Here is a 15,442-nt window from a genome sequence, read left to right as displayed (position 1 = left end):
CTGGCGGGGGCTGGGCGCTGAGACGTTTGCTCTGGAGGTCAGTCCCAGGGAGAGGGCTAAGGTTGGCTGTGTTGGGACAGCCTAAGGGGCTAAGGTGCGGTGTGCCACAGGCAGAGGAGTGGTGTGCTGCCGCTGGGGAGGGGAACCCTGGAGAAGGGAACCCTGGAGAAGGTCTGGGCCGCAGGAGAAGCAAGGAGCCCTTGTTGAGGAGGGCAAGAGGAGGAGGGGCGGACCCACGCAGACTCACTCCTGCTCTCAGAGGGCGGGGCTGCTCTCAGAGGGCGGGGCTGCACTGGCGCAGGCTACAGGTGGCGAGAAGCCATTTGCTCAGGGTACAGGAGACTGAGCGCTTCTTGTGCAGGCTACAGGTGGCCGGGCATCTCTTGTGTGGGCTAAGGGCAGCGGCTAAGTGCAACATGGTCTTATGTGATCTACAGGCGTCAGGGACTATTTTCTCGGAGGCCAGAGGGAGGCGTGGCCTGCCACCACTGGGGCCTGTGAGTGGGCTCTACCTGTGGCCCCAGTCACCCTAAGGGTCAGCCAAAAAAAGAGGGCACTGCAACCAAGCACCACACATTACTGCTCTCACCCCTCTGGGAACACACCGGCCCTGCAGTTGTCCTACCAAACACTCTGGGCAGCACCCAGACACTTGATCGCTACCCCTTCCCAAGACCCTAAAACTAGGAACAGCTGGTGCAGCACCTAGTGCTTGGGCTAAGCAGGACAGGGTGCTTCTTATATAGTCTGCAGGTGGTGAGGGAAAACCACTGCAGTTATCTCTGACTCTAGTGCTGGGCGTGGCCCACTGTCACTGGGAATCCCCAACAAGAACCACTTGCAGTCCCAGCCACCTCAGAGGACACCACAGAGGAGGACATTGCAACGGGACACCACCTGTTGTTGATCTTGCACCCCTGGGAACACACCCGCCCTGCAGCTGCCACTGCCAAACACTGTGCAGTTCCCAGAAGCTTGATCACTGTCCCTTCCCAGGAAGCTACAACTTAGGAGCAGCTGGTACAGCACCTCCTGTGGAGGCTAAGTGGGACGAGGTGCTTCTGGCATGGTCTACAGGTGGCAGGGGCAAACCACCGCAGTTACCTCTGACTTCTGAGGTGGGAGTGGTCTGCCACCACTAGGGGTCCATGCACAGGCACCACTTGCAACCCCAATCACCTCAAGGGCAGCATGAAGGAGGGCATTGTGACTGAACACCACCTGTTGTTGCTCCTGCACCCTTGGGAGCACAAGTAGCCCTGCTGCTGCTGCTGCCCAACTCCCTGGGCAGTTCCCACACACTTGATCTCTGTCACTTCCCTAGGAACCATGAGGTTGCGGGTTCGATCCCTGGCATTGTCCAGTGGGTTAAGGATCCGGCGTTGCTGTGAGCTGTGGTTTAGGTCACAGATGCGGCTCAGATCCCGTGTTGCTATGGCTGTGGTGTAGGCTGGTGGCTACAGCTCTGATTATACCCCTAGCCTGGGAACTCCATATGCCCCAGGAAGCGGCCCTAGAAAAGGCAAAAAGACTAAATAAATAAATAAATAATAAATAAATAAATAAATAAAAACTGGAAAATAAGTCTGAAAAACATGTATTCTGTTATGGTTGCCCATACTCTGTTAGATAACTTTGTCAATCATTGCTATTTCTGATAGCATCTTACTGAGCTCTCTCCACTCTCTGTCTCTCTCTCCGGCTCTCTGGCTCTATTTTTCTCTTGCTTTTCTCTTAAGAAATAAAATTCATTTTAAGAGATGGAAGAGCAAGGGTCTTTGTTGAGCTTAGTCCTCAGCAAAGGGTAATCAAAATGCTTCTATGGATAATGAGATTGTTTTTTAAAATTCCACACCAACGAGGTATTATTATTATAGGCAAACTCAGACAGACAATTTGATACATGTTTCTGTAGTAATAGACTTCATCTATGGATACAAATAATGCATTGCTTAAAGCAATATACTTGCATGTTGCAGCTTTTGGCTTGATGAGATCTGTAACTTGTCGAGACAGACTTTAAAACTTATATAAGATTAAATCATCACAAAGATCTTGATAACCAATAAATCTAAATTTTTATTTAACAAGGTAGAAATCTTTGAGATATTTGCATAATGGGCAGGTGCCATTGCACACAATGTTCATTTCTCCTAGGATTTTTTTTATCAGACTTTTTATGAACAGATAAGATATCCATAGTTGCTTTAAAATACAATGCTAGTGGGTATTGTTTGTGAAATATCAGATTCACACTCAAGAGAGTCCTGTGGCATAGGCCAGCAGCTACAGCTCCGATTAGACCCCTAGCCTGGGAACCTCCATATGCCACAAGTGAGGGCCTAAAAAGAAAAGACAGAAAATAAAAAAGAGGGTCCTTTCTTTAGAAGAGGAATGTTTCAGTGTTTCGGTTTAGAAATGATCTGTTATCATAAAAATGATATCTAAAATACTGATTAAAAGATCATATGTGCTATATTTTTATTACATGATTTAAAATAGCTGTCAATAACTAAAAGACAGTTTGGCTGAGGATTAAATTAGGCATTCTTACTAATTTCACTAATGACTCTATAGATATTATTCCACTCTCTGGTCGTATTTAACATCATCATGGTGATATGTGAGTTTAGCCTCACTCCTAATGACTGGATTTTATGCTTATATAACAATAGGTCTCTTTCCTCCCCCTTAAATTTCAAGGATTTTTCTAGATATGTTTTGGTGTTAGTCATTTTGTATAATTTGCAGGTTCAAGACTATTTTTTTTCTTTCCCCATTGTTTTGTTATTAAGATGTTTCTGCTTGTAAAATCTCTTCCAGCTTGGAGTTCCCGTCGTGACGCAGTGGTTAACGAATCCGACTAGGAACCATGAGTTTGCGGGTTCGGTCCCTGCCCTTGCTCAGTGGGTTAACGATCCAGTGTTGCTGTGAGCTGTGGTGTAGGTTGCAGAGGCGGCTCGGATCCCACATTGCTGTGGCTCTGGCGTAGGCCGGTGGCTACAGCTCCGATTCGACCCCTAGCCTGGGAACCTCCATATGCCGCGGGAGAAGCCCAAAGAAATAGCAAAAAGACAAAAAAAAAATCTCTTCCAGCTTGATATCATAAGAGGGCTGGTAACCAAGACAGCCAAGAGCTTGTGTTTTTGTTGTTGTTACTGTTGTTTTTTTTAAAATTTTATTTTTAGTAAGGTATAGTTGATTTATACCATTATATTAGTTTCAGGTGTAGAGAATAGCAATTCAGTATTTTTACACATTATACTCCATTAAAAATTTTTATAAGATAATGGCTATAATTCCTTGTGCTATACAATATATCTTTGTTGCTGACTTATTTTATTCATAGTAGTTTGTATCTCTTAATCCTATACTCTAATTTCCCCCACCCCCCTTCCACTCCCCTTCCACTCGCCTTTCATAACCACTAAGTTGTTTTTAATATCAACGTCTGTTTCTGTTTTGCATATGCATTCATTTATACTCTTTTTCAGATGTCACAGATAACTGATATCGTACAGTATTTGTCTTTATCTGCCCATTTCACTAAGCATAATATACTTTAGGTCCATCAGTTGCTACAATTCCAGAATTTCATGGTTCTAGTTCTGCGAAAAATGTCATGGGTAATTTGGTAGGGGTTGCATTTGACCTGAAACCACCATCACCCTAATACCAAAACCAAACAAAGATACTACCAAAAAGAAAAATTATATGCCAATAGCTTTGATGAATATAGATGTAAAAATTCTCAACAAAATTTTAGCCAACCAAATCCAACAACATATAAAAAAGATCATACACTACGACCAAGTGGGATTCATCCCAAGTTCACAAGGATGGTTCAACATATGCAAATCAATAAACATCATACACCACATTAACAAAAGAAAAGTCAAAAACCACATGATCACCTCAATAGATGCAGAAAAGTCATTTGGCAAAATCCAACATTTATTCATGATAAAAACGCTTACCAAATTGGGTATAGAGGGAACATATCTTAACATAGTAAAAGCCATTTATGACAAATGCATAGACAATATAATACTCAACAGAGAAAAGCTGAAAGCCTTCCTGCTAAAATCTGGAGCAGGACAAGAATGCCCACACTCAGTTTTATTCAATATATTATTGGAAGTCCTAGACACGGATATCAGACAAACCAAAGAAATAAAAGGTATCCAAATTGAAAGAGAAGAGGTAATCTCTTGAAATTTCTGCCACTTAATTATAGGCTACACAGATAGCAACTTTCTTCCTGCCAAATTTTTTTTTTTTTTTGCCTTTGTGCCTTTTCTAGGGCCACTTCCTGTGGCATATGGAGGTTCCCAGACTAGGGGTCTAATAGGAGCTGTAGCCGCTGGCTTACGCCAGAGCCACAGCAATGTGGGATCCGAGCCACATCTGTGACCTACACCACAGTTCACGGCAACCCACTGAGCAAGGCCAGGGATCCAACCTACAGCCTCATGGTTCCTAGTTGGTGCCACTACAGGAACTCGTTTTTTGTTTTGTTTTGTTTTGTTTTGTTTTTGTCTTTTCCTGCCAAAATTTTTAAGTATCACCTTATCTGAGACTTCTACAACCAGGTTCCCTAGGGAAGCCTGGATTCATGGTGTTGGATCATTATGTTTTCAATTATTTCCTGGATCATGACCAAATATTATCATGGTTCCCTGGATTCTAAACTTGCCTTTCAGACTTAGATTCTTTTTCAAACAGTTACTTTTGTTTCCATTTTTCTCTTAGGTCTAATTGCACACCCCAACACTGTTTACCTACTGGTTAACTTTAATTAATGGCCCTGTCTAGCTTATACATGTAGACAGGGCATATAGGCATTATAATCTAGAGGAAATATTAGCCTTTCATGTCCAATACAATTAAAACAAATTCACTTTTAATGGCTATTAATATATTTTATGTGATAATTTCCAAAAATTTTGAAATGTTTAATTAGAAATTGCATTTTATGATGACATTCACAGCTATGATGAGAGAACAACTTTTCACACTGAGCATATAAAATGAATTCTTAAAATATCCAAACCTTTCCTTAACTTTCCTTTTAACATTGAAATTTTTTTAATAAAAGCTAAGCATAAACTTTCATTATAAAACTTTCATTAATTCCTAAGAATTGAGGAGCATTATTCATTTAAAAAATGTTTCATGGATAGCAGTATTATGTTGTGCACATACTATAAATTGAGAGTCTAATAGATATTTTCATCATTTTTAATGTAGCTATAAAAGAAAGCTCAGATGATTCATAGATGCTATCACTTATGAGAATAATCAAAGTATTCCAACCCTATGTAACACTGAGAAGATGCTAAACCACTAGGCCACCCTGTCAACAGACGGAAGGCACTGTTTTTCCTTTCTTGTTATTTTTAATCCAAAATACACAGTTTATTTTAAAAATTTTCGGACAAATATTCTATCATGGTGTAGAATTTCAGCCTAATTCAGATTTTAAATTCCTCAAGTGGATGTTTCTTTAATTAAATGATATTTGTTAAGCTCCTAGTAATCTTGCACTACTCTAAGTGCTGAAAGAGAAAAAAGGTGAGTATACAAGACGGTCTTTGCTCAAATGGCATGCAGTTAATTAGAAAGAAAAGCATACTAATCAAAAGCAATAACAATAGCTCTAAAAATTAAGATTGTGATAAAAAGATAAAACTGCCAAATTTCAATGAATAGTCATAAAATGGTAAGTTTTTTATTAAAAGATTATTTTTAAACTGAGAGAAACTAGAGTGATCTGATTTACATAGGAGTACATCATCCCAGTGAAGTACCTTTTTTCCTGCCCAGAGGGAATTCTTATTCTCCTAAAAGACCATTTAAATGTTTCATTTGGTTCTCCAAAAAATTTATCAACAAAAGGTATTTTGAAGAAACAACAGAAAATTGTCAACACAGAGATCACTTTGAGTTATGATGCCACTGCCCCTGTGCCAAGTCTAATCTGGAAATAAGCTAAGTCAACAAAGAAATTCAGCCAACGGTTTGTGGATATGAGGCAGCAAATCTGGTAGGTTGCAGGAATCTTTCAGAAGTCAGAAGCCAGCAGTAGATATTCCAAATATTGGATGGAATTGGAGTGTTATATAAATTGTAGGTTATGCTTATCATTGAGAGAATTAAAGAGATTCAAAATTATATACTTAAACTTAGTAAGAAATGATTTGCTTCAGCTACTTTTAAGAACCACAATTTTTTCTACTTGAAGTAGCAATTGCAGTCTCTAATCTCAAAATGGACTTCACTAGTAAAAGCCCTAAACTTTCTAGTCAGAGTCACTCTTAATCTAAACCATCTCCCTACAAAGAAGATAAAATATCTTAACCTAACCATTTCATCACATGTAAAAGAATGAAATGCACCCTACACTAAATTAAGTTTACTCCCACTAAAACCACAACAATAGCAAAAGAGATGAAGTCAAAGACTGATTTATTGCCTGTTCATTTACAAAGGGAGGAATAGGTATATTGTCAGCAGTGGTTAATAGTCCTTGTCTACATTGCAAAAGTCAAAAACAGTACATGTGTTGTAGTCGTTTGAGGTGCTGACTCATAAGGGTTTTCAATTAACCTATATTATCACAAATTTTCCAATGTAAACATTAGTCATTAAAATCAATTAAATGTCATTCCTTGAATCTAAACAACTACTTTAGAGTAACGACTAAGAAGTCAGTTTTTTTAAACTGGATAATTCTTTTATGGAACATTTGCACTGGTCCAATTTGAGGTGATGATAGTCATTATCCCAAATAGTAATACCACGTTGAAAGAAAAAGGACAATCTCTGAATGCTCACCTCCAGTGAGAAACACTGTCTTTCAGGTACTCTCCATTTCTCTTCTCCCCTTTTTGGGTCTAATTCAAAAATTTTTTATTTATTTTACTTCCCTGTGTCTACTTTACTTCAATCAAGTGTCAGCGACCAATTGTTGACTTTTCTTGAAGCCGTTTTATTTGCCTCTCTTGCTCTGACTTGCTCCTGCTCTTGAACATCAGCTACCACGTTCTGAACTACCCTATGAAGGGTCCCACTGAGAATGGCCTCTGGTAAACAGCCAATAAGTAACTAAGGCACTCAGGCCACCAACCTCAGTAGCTGAGGCCTGCTAACAATCATGTGAGATAAGTGAGCTCACACGTGTATCTGTACCTATTTGAGCCTTGAGATGAGACTGTAGTCCTCCTTCTGAAAGACATAGAGACAGAGGACAAGATGAACCACAACCAGCTTCCTGGCCCATAGAGTCTGTGAGATGATAAACATACGACTTTTGTTCATTTTGTTGATATCTTCACGATATTTCTCTATTTTCTACAAATCTTACAATATCATGATCTTAAAGTTTTCTTTATATGTTTCATCTATTTTATTTTTCTGTGTTTTATTGTGATTATCTCAACATGTTGCTATTCTTTTTTAGGCAGGGAATCCCTATAGTCAGTCAAGATTTGCTTATTCAGGTTCTGATTAAGCATTCTTTGGAATGGAAGTCAGATGAAAGCCAGAGTCTTTTGTAACCCAATGCTGGAAATCATAGAGTCATTTTCCATTACTTTTGTCATAATCTATTTTCCAGAAGCAGGTTACTAGCTCCAGCACACAGTGTTATAAAAGGAGATTACACTGTAAATCCCAGCAGGTAGGAATCACTGTGGCTCATAGGTGTCATCCTATTAGTTTCATATTTTACATTTTAATATATAAAATAGCACACAGTTGAGATCATCTGTCATCCCTATCTGGATATCATTTCCCTGTTCTCATCCTCACTTTGTCCTTAGTGGTATGTACCATAGTTACCTGTTCTCTCAAATTCATGCATTAATGTATTATATACTATACATTATATATTTTTAAATTTTTACATAAATGACATCAGATTGTATGTAATATTCCATAAATTTCCTTATTTTCTAACTATTATATTTTGAGGTACATCCACTATATTTCATGAAGACATGCTCTACTCACCTTAACAGTTGTAACTTTTCAATGAATAAAAAACATAATTTTTGTTTCCATTCCATTTCTGATGGACATGTGAGTTATTTTCAGTTTTTTTCTATTAAACTTATATGAACATATTTTCATATTTCCTTGTGCATGTGTGGCAGAGTTTCTCCAGGTTGTATATAAAAAAGTAGAATTTTTATCCCAAATTACTCTGTAAACTACACTTTTATGTTTCTCCAAAAAATCTTAGCTCTATCTGGGATGCTTCTGGACTTAACTCTGAGCAGGAGTGGGATGACTTCTATTCAGACTCCGTTAGCTTTCTCGTTTTTCACAAGATCATGTCAACCTCAGCTTTATTCTCTATTAAGGCTAAAGGGAATTACCTGACAAAAGCCACATGTCAGGCTCTTGTCAGAGAGAACAAACTGAAAGTCACATCTAGCCAAGCTCTATCAACTGCTCAGATGTAAAAACAACAGTTATGGAAGATTACTTGGAAAATGCTCAGACTACCCATTCTTCCTGATAGTCTAAATATGGATTAAACTAGAGGAGCAGAGGACTTACACTATATCAGACTGGCTCCTAGAGCCTTGCGACTTAGAGTGTGGTCCACAGACCAGTAGCATAAGCACTTACCTGGAAGGTTTTTTTTTTTTTTTATGAATGCAGATTATATGGCTCTACGTCCTGAGCTATTGAAAGGAGATATATTTTAACAACATACTCAAGTGATTATGTGCCTATTAAAGATTAAAGGAAGACTACAGTTTTAGATAATTCTAATTTTCATCTGCCTTTACTGAAGCAGACAAAACTTATTGCTATGCACACAATGAGAATAATGTTCAGGTCACTGCCCATTTCATCAAACAATAAACTGTTAATGAGAACACACCAGAAAAATTTGTCTGATCTTAGTGTCAGAATGTGTAATTGACTTTCTTTTTCCTTAACTAATTAACCAAAATAAGCCTAACCTATGACTGGTGTATTGACATTTACAGTAGACAGTGAATTAATCTCAAGCCTGACTCCACTTTACGTCCTGATATATGCAGTTTCCTTCACTTTCATGTGCTTTAATTCATATTTTCTAGAGGTATTTTATGTATCATTGTGAACCACATTAACTTATGTTTAGAGCAAGAGAATAAAGGTGTACTAGAACTCTACTGGTACCAAATTATACCAAAAACAATAATGTCTCACAGTTTTGATCACTCAATATATTATATCTTTGTATCACCCCATAAAATAATGAATGATGCCTAAGGAACACAAATTCCAACATATATCTGCCTGATGAATATGACATTAGAGTTAATGTCATGGATTTTTTTTTTAGAGAAATCATTTTTTAGAGCAGTTTTAGATTTACAACGAAATTGAGAGGGAGGTGGAAATTTCTCATCGGCTTCCCATCCCCAGCATGCACACATCTCCCATTACCAACATCACTCACCAGAATGGTATATTTTTACCAAAAACGAACCTATATTAACACATCATAATCATCGAAAGTCACAGTTTATGTTAGGGTACACTCTTGGTGGTGTGCATTCTATAGACTTGGACAAATGTGTAAGGACATATAGCCATCATTATGATATCATTCACTGCCTTAAAAATCTTCTGTGCTCTGCTTATCCATCTCTCCCATATGGTAAGAGTATGCTCAATTATAAGAAACTGCCAAACTGTCTTCCAAAGAGGCTGTACCACTTTGTATTCCCATTAGCAAGATATGAGAGGTCCTGTTCCACATCCTCCACAGCATTTGGTGCTTTCAGTGTTCTGGATTTTGGCTATTCTAATAAATGTGTAGTGGTATCTCATCGCTGTAATTTGCATTTCCATGATGCCATAGGATGCGGTGTCTTTTCGTATGATTATTTGCCACCTGTTAATCATTTTTGATGGGATGTCTGTGAAGGTCTTTGGGCCACTTTAACCTCATGTTGTTTGATTTCTTCTGTGGATTTTTAAAATTACTTTGTATATCTTGAATAATAGTATTTATGAGATATGCCTTTTGAAAATATTTTCATCAAGGCTGTGTGTTGTCTCCTAATTCTCTTTACATTTTTTCACAGAACATATGAAAATTTAAAAACGTAAGTTCTTTGAAAAATAAAACACTTTAAGGAACTAACACCATACTTAAATAAAATTTAATGCCAACACTATGACATGATACTCCTTATGACAATAATTGGTGTAATCATGAGGCATGGTTTGCTTGTGCTTGGTATACCATAATCTACTTTGACATTTCTAGGATTCTTCCAAGTAGTTCAGTTCTTGCAAAATGTTTCTCTGACTGTTTAGTTCTTTATCAATCATAATTGAAATATAGCCCAATGTATATTGTCCTTAAAATCAGTAAATAACAGGAATGAAATTGGTTACTTATTAGAAGTGTGACCTTTTCAAAGTTTGACAGCCCTTGAGTTTCCATTTCCAAAGAAGGCAGTAAGGATATCCATATGATATGCTTGTTGAAAATATTATTGATATAATCTAGGCAAAAGAGATTGGCAAAGAGCCTGGTAATAATCAAGTCATAGCACTTATCTTGGTTAATTAACCTTATGTTGTTTGTTGATAATAAAAAAAAGACAAAGAGAACATTTAGAAAAATGTTGTTCAAACAAAAATATTAACAGCTGCACAGTCATCCTTAATTTAACTGATATCTTAGTATTCGGCATTTGGATTATTTCTTGTTTTCCAAGCATAAATAATGCTAAGTGTATGTTTATAATTCTGTGTGCATTATTTATTATTTCCTTATGCAGAACACATTTTTGTAATGAAATATGGGACTGAAGGATATGACTATTTTGAGGCTCTTGATATTTATTGTCAAATTACCCATCAGAAATTTTATATATTTGCTTTCAATATATGAATTTAATCTTAATCCTAAATCAAAACTGGAGTCAGGCATAATTAACTACATTAACTTTTTTTGAAACATGTGTGGAACAGAAGCCTAATTTACAGCCATGAAGGTCTTAACATTTTCATCAGCTTCCCTAAACTTTTGACAGGTTTCGTCCTGACTATGATCCTCTAACCTCCATTTTCTTAGTGCATTTACTTTAGAAACTTGCATCTATAGGTTTCTTCTTTGCCTCTGTGAGATGTAAATCTTCACCCAATCCCTTGCCAGGTTTAAAACCCAAGAATGTCTTTCTCAAGGACCTGGGAGCCATTTTATTTGAAATAAAATCATCAAGAAAGAGAAGGTCTCTATTGCCCAGATGTTAAGAGGCTAACTTCAATAAGCACCAATTAGTATACATAGACAGCCTAAATACATTGACCAAACTCTTCCTCAATGTTCTCCACTTTTCCAATTCTTAAACATTTACTTTGTTTCAGAGGAGTTGAGTTTAATCTTTCTCCTCTATTGCAATCGGCTTAATTTCTATTACAGTAGTTTTGACTAAACTCTTCCTTGCTTGTTTAACCCCAACAGGTGCAATTTTCCTTTGACACTTACCGTCTTGTTTGAAGGCATCTGAGGAATGATAAAGATTGATGGGAGAATAATAATGTTGAGCTGCTCCTCGCCAGCTTGGTGAAGAAACACTCAGTGTTCCTAATGAAGGATTGCTGTATCGTGGTCTGGTCTTGGAACCATAGAGGGATGAAGATGAACTTTTCTTAATTCTTATCAAAGCAGCATATGAAGTAGGGAGACCAGGAAGAGCTCCAGAATATTCTGTAAAAAATAATAATAAAAAGTAAATTCTGAGGAGAGAGTTTTTTGTTGTTATGAAAAATTTTCTTCTGAAGACATTGTTGAAAATCTCCCTTGGAGATGTAACCAAATGCTAATTACAGTGTGAGTGGAAAAAGTAAAAGATTACATATATATTTTAAAATATTTTCTGAAAATTCTACTAGTTATAAAGTTGGGATTCTGCAATAAAGAAAGACTGAAAGAAAAAAGACATGAGGAAGGAAAGAAAAAGGAAAGGAAAGGAAAAGGGGAAGGAAAAAACAAAAAAGGAATGAAGGAAGGAAGAAAGAACGTAACCCATCCAAATTTTAATTATTTTCTTTTCAAGACTATTTGGGAATTAATTTTTTTTTGCTTTTATATTAAAATATCCATCCACATACATTAAATTAGTTCCTTATTATTCAAAAATGAGAAAAGGGGGGGAAACAGCATTATCAATTACATTTTACAAATATAGTTTGCATCTTAATCACCTTAAAATTTGTTATTAATAGGAAATGTGTCTAATGAAGCATATATATTTTGACTAGGCTGTAAGCTATGCCTCATGTTCTTACAAAGATCATATTCACTATTGAATATAAAAAATATTGGATGGAATTTTTTCTGTATATTTTTTCATATATAATCTACATAATGATATTATGAGGTAGAAATACTACTGCAAAATTCCTACTTTTATTGAATACTGAGAAATGTATTGCCCATATTTTACTTTAATATCCAAGATTTTTCATTAGAAAAGATATGCATAGTGTCTGAAAAAGATTGCACTAACCTTCTTTTATGACCACAAGGAAGTCAGTTTGGTATATAGACCAAAGATTTAAAAATGGGAACTAATTGTGATAGAGTCTAAAAAACAATTAGGAATTGGAGTTTTTCTAAGTCTAATATCAATTGAATGTGACAATTTGTTGATCTTGGAAATACTTTCAGGAGTCAGATATTTCTATTCAGGATATTTGATGTTTCAATTAAATTTAATTTTGCTGCTAATTTAATTTTGGATAAAAATAATTTATATTTGTGAGTAAGCTTTCTCACAATTATTATTTAGAATCATTACCTGTCTCATAGAGATATTTTGGAATGCATGAAACATTTCTGTGATTTGAAAATAACACTTTAGGTGTTAGGCATCAAATTAAATTGAACATTTTCTGTTCTGTGAAATTGTAAATATGATTTCTCTGAAACCCAAAGGTGTATTTTTAGATGCACTCCACCTTTAAAATGAGCAGGATATGCGTAGTGCAAGCCCATCAGGAACTGTTAAGAGATTCATGTCCTTTAGTCTTTGTGTTCAACCACAAGTCTAGTAAAGGTGGATCAATTTTAACTGAAAATAGCTAAGCTCTCCTGGGCAAACTATATGAGAATAGATTATGGGTAGATGTAAAATATCCTTTAAAACCTGAAATTAAAGGCAAGTTCTAGCACCTTCAGGTGTAAGGTAATGAAAAGAGAATGAGTTTTCCTTTAAGGTAGTTTGTAGTTTTAGTCTCTGAACCTATTCATTTCTCTGTGCAGTCTGCTGTTTTGTGTTTTAGTTGCCTACCTTGCTCACATATAAAAATAAAAAAATAACTATCCCATGCTAGTGTTAAAAATTAAAATGGAGTATGAGAATGTGGTTTATAGTTTTTAAAGCTAGATAAGGATAATCAAAGGAAAACGAGAAGAGCCATAATGAGTTTCAAAAAAAAAAGAAAAAGATCGTCAATCATCACAGTTATATAACTCACATATGTGAAAAATATATATATATACATAGATATATGAACAAAATACATACTGTCCAAGTAGTATAATAATAGGCTTATGCCACTTCATGCAATTAGAGATGAGCCAAATCCTAATTTGGCTGTGTGCTTCACAATAGGGCTTCATTTGTTATGTAATCAGTTGCATCTGTCGCAGTGGAGATGACTTTTTCATCAAGTAAATCCAAAGCTGTTACTAGAAATCTGACGATTTCATCATTCATTCACGTATTTAAAAAACATGTAATGAGAACTTAGTAGGGGATAAATGATAGGGATACAAGGATGAACAAGATATAGTTGGCCCTCCACATCTGCAGATTATGTATCCAGAGATTCAACCAAGCGCAAGTTGAATATATTTGGGGAAAATTTTTCCAGGTAGTTCCAAAAAGCAAAACTTGAATTTGGAGTTCCCATCGTGGCTCACTGGTTAACAAACCCGACTAGCATCCACTGGTCTCAGTGGGTTAAGTATCCAGTGTTGCTGTAAGCTGTGGTGTAGGCCAGCGGCTACAGGTCTGATTCAACCCCTAGCATGGGAACTTACATGGGCCATGGCTGTGGCCCTAAAAAGACAAAAGACAAGAAAAAACAAACACACACAAAAAACACAACTTGAATTTGCTACATTTCAGCCACCATTTGTATAGCAACTATTTATATATCATTTACATAGTATTAGGTATTATTAGTAATCTAGAGATGATTCAAAGCATTTAGGAGGATGTTACATGCTATTTGCAAATACTGAGCCATTTTACTTAAGTGACTTGAGCATCTTTGGATCTTAGTATCCACAGGGGTCCTGGAACCATTTCCCTGTGGATTCTGAGAGAAAATTATATTTCATCAGCCTTCAAGGAGCTTATGATCTAGTGGAAAAGAAAGATAACCATGTGTGCAACTTTAATCCAATGTGAGAGAAAAGTAAATTCAGGAATATATGGGTTCTTATCACAGCTAGAAAATCCTCTAATTTTCAGATGAAACTCTGAACTGAGCCCTGAAAACCCAGCAGCGATTATCTCAGCAAAACTCTGTGTAGGGCAGGGAAACTTTCTATACAAAGGGGAAAAAGAAAGTATATGAAAACCTGAAGAGGAAAGGCATTATGGCATATTTGTTAAATGAAAATAGTCTGAAGCTCAGGATGTGAGGAAGACAGGTGAGAGAAGAGACAAGGCTGGATAGGATAATTAAGCAGGGAACCAATGATGAAATGCCTAGTGTGTCATGCTCAAATGGAAGGAGAGCAATATAAGCGATAGGTTCCCAGGAGGATGGAGAGAGACCCCCAGCCCCCGGAATGCAGCTGTTCACCTTGGAAACCTGCTGCAGACATGGGTACTGCCAGCACAAAATCTACACCCTTTCTCAGAATGTGGATGCTCCAGTTGGGCAGCAAGAAACAATGGCCTGTGGAAAACAACTGCCTGCATAGATTAACTACCTAGAAAGATTAACTGCCCTCTGTCATGGGACTTAACCCCCTACCCCTCCCCTGACCTTCCCCTCCTCCTTCTTCATCATTCCTGCCCCAAGTTCCCACCACAGATCCTTTATAAGCCTCCTCACAGTCAGAGCTGGCACCATCCCCCTCAGCCATCCTTTATAAGCCTCCTCACAGTCAGAGCTCAGCCATCCCCCTCTGATGCCTTAATAAACTTTCTTGCTTTACCAACTTTGCATTCCTCCATCAGCAAACCTAACGATAAGCTTTTAGAAGATCACTCTGGGGAGTTCCTGCTGTGGTGCAGCAAGTTAAGGATCCGGGGTTGTCTCTGAGGTGGTGCAGGTTCAATCCCCCAGCCAATGCAGTGGGTTAAAGATCTGACATTGTCTCTGCTGCAACATAGATCTGCAGCTCAGATCCAGTCTTTGGCCAGGGAACTTCCATTTGCCTTGGGTGCACCCCCCG

General features: G+C 37.3%; 1 protein-coding gene across 1 annotated transcript in view; it reads right to left on the bottom strand.

The window, feature by feature from the left end:
• The window catches only part of CNTN5 (contactin 5), a 435,777-nt gene extending 420,647 nt beyond the window's left edge, over window positions 1-15,130 (bottom strand). Inside the window, exons 1-2 of the mRNA XM_047754347.1 lie at window positions 15,031-15,130; window positions 11,510-11,731 (exon numbers count right to left, since the gene is read on the bottom strand). Of these exons, the coding sequence (XP_047610303.1) occupies window positions 11,510-11,731; window positions 15,031-15,130 (322 nt within the window). The remainder of the gene's footprint in view (window positions 1-11,509; window positions 11,732-15,030) is intronic.
• Between the last annotated feature and the right edge of the window lie 312 nt (window positions 15,131-15,442).

The sequence above is a fragment of the Phacochoerus africanus genome, chromosome 11, assembly GCF_016906955.1.
Source record: "Phacochoerus africanus isolate WHEZ1 chromosome 11, ROS_Pafr_v1, whole genome shotgun sequence".
NCBI classification, from domain to species: domain Eukaryota; kingdom Metazoa; phylum Chordata; class Mammalia; order Artiodactyla; family Suidae; genus Phacochoerus; species Phacochoerus africanus.
Note: the sequence above shows the minus strand (reverse complement) of the source record. Positions and strands in the feature narration are given on the sequence as shown.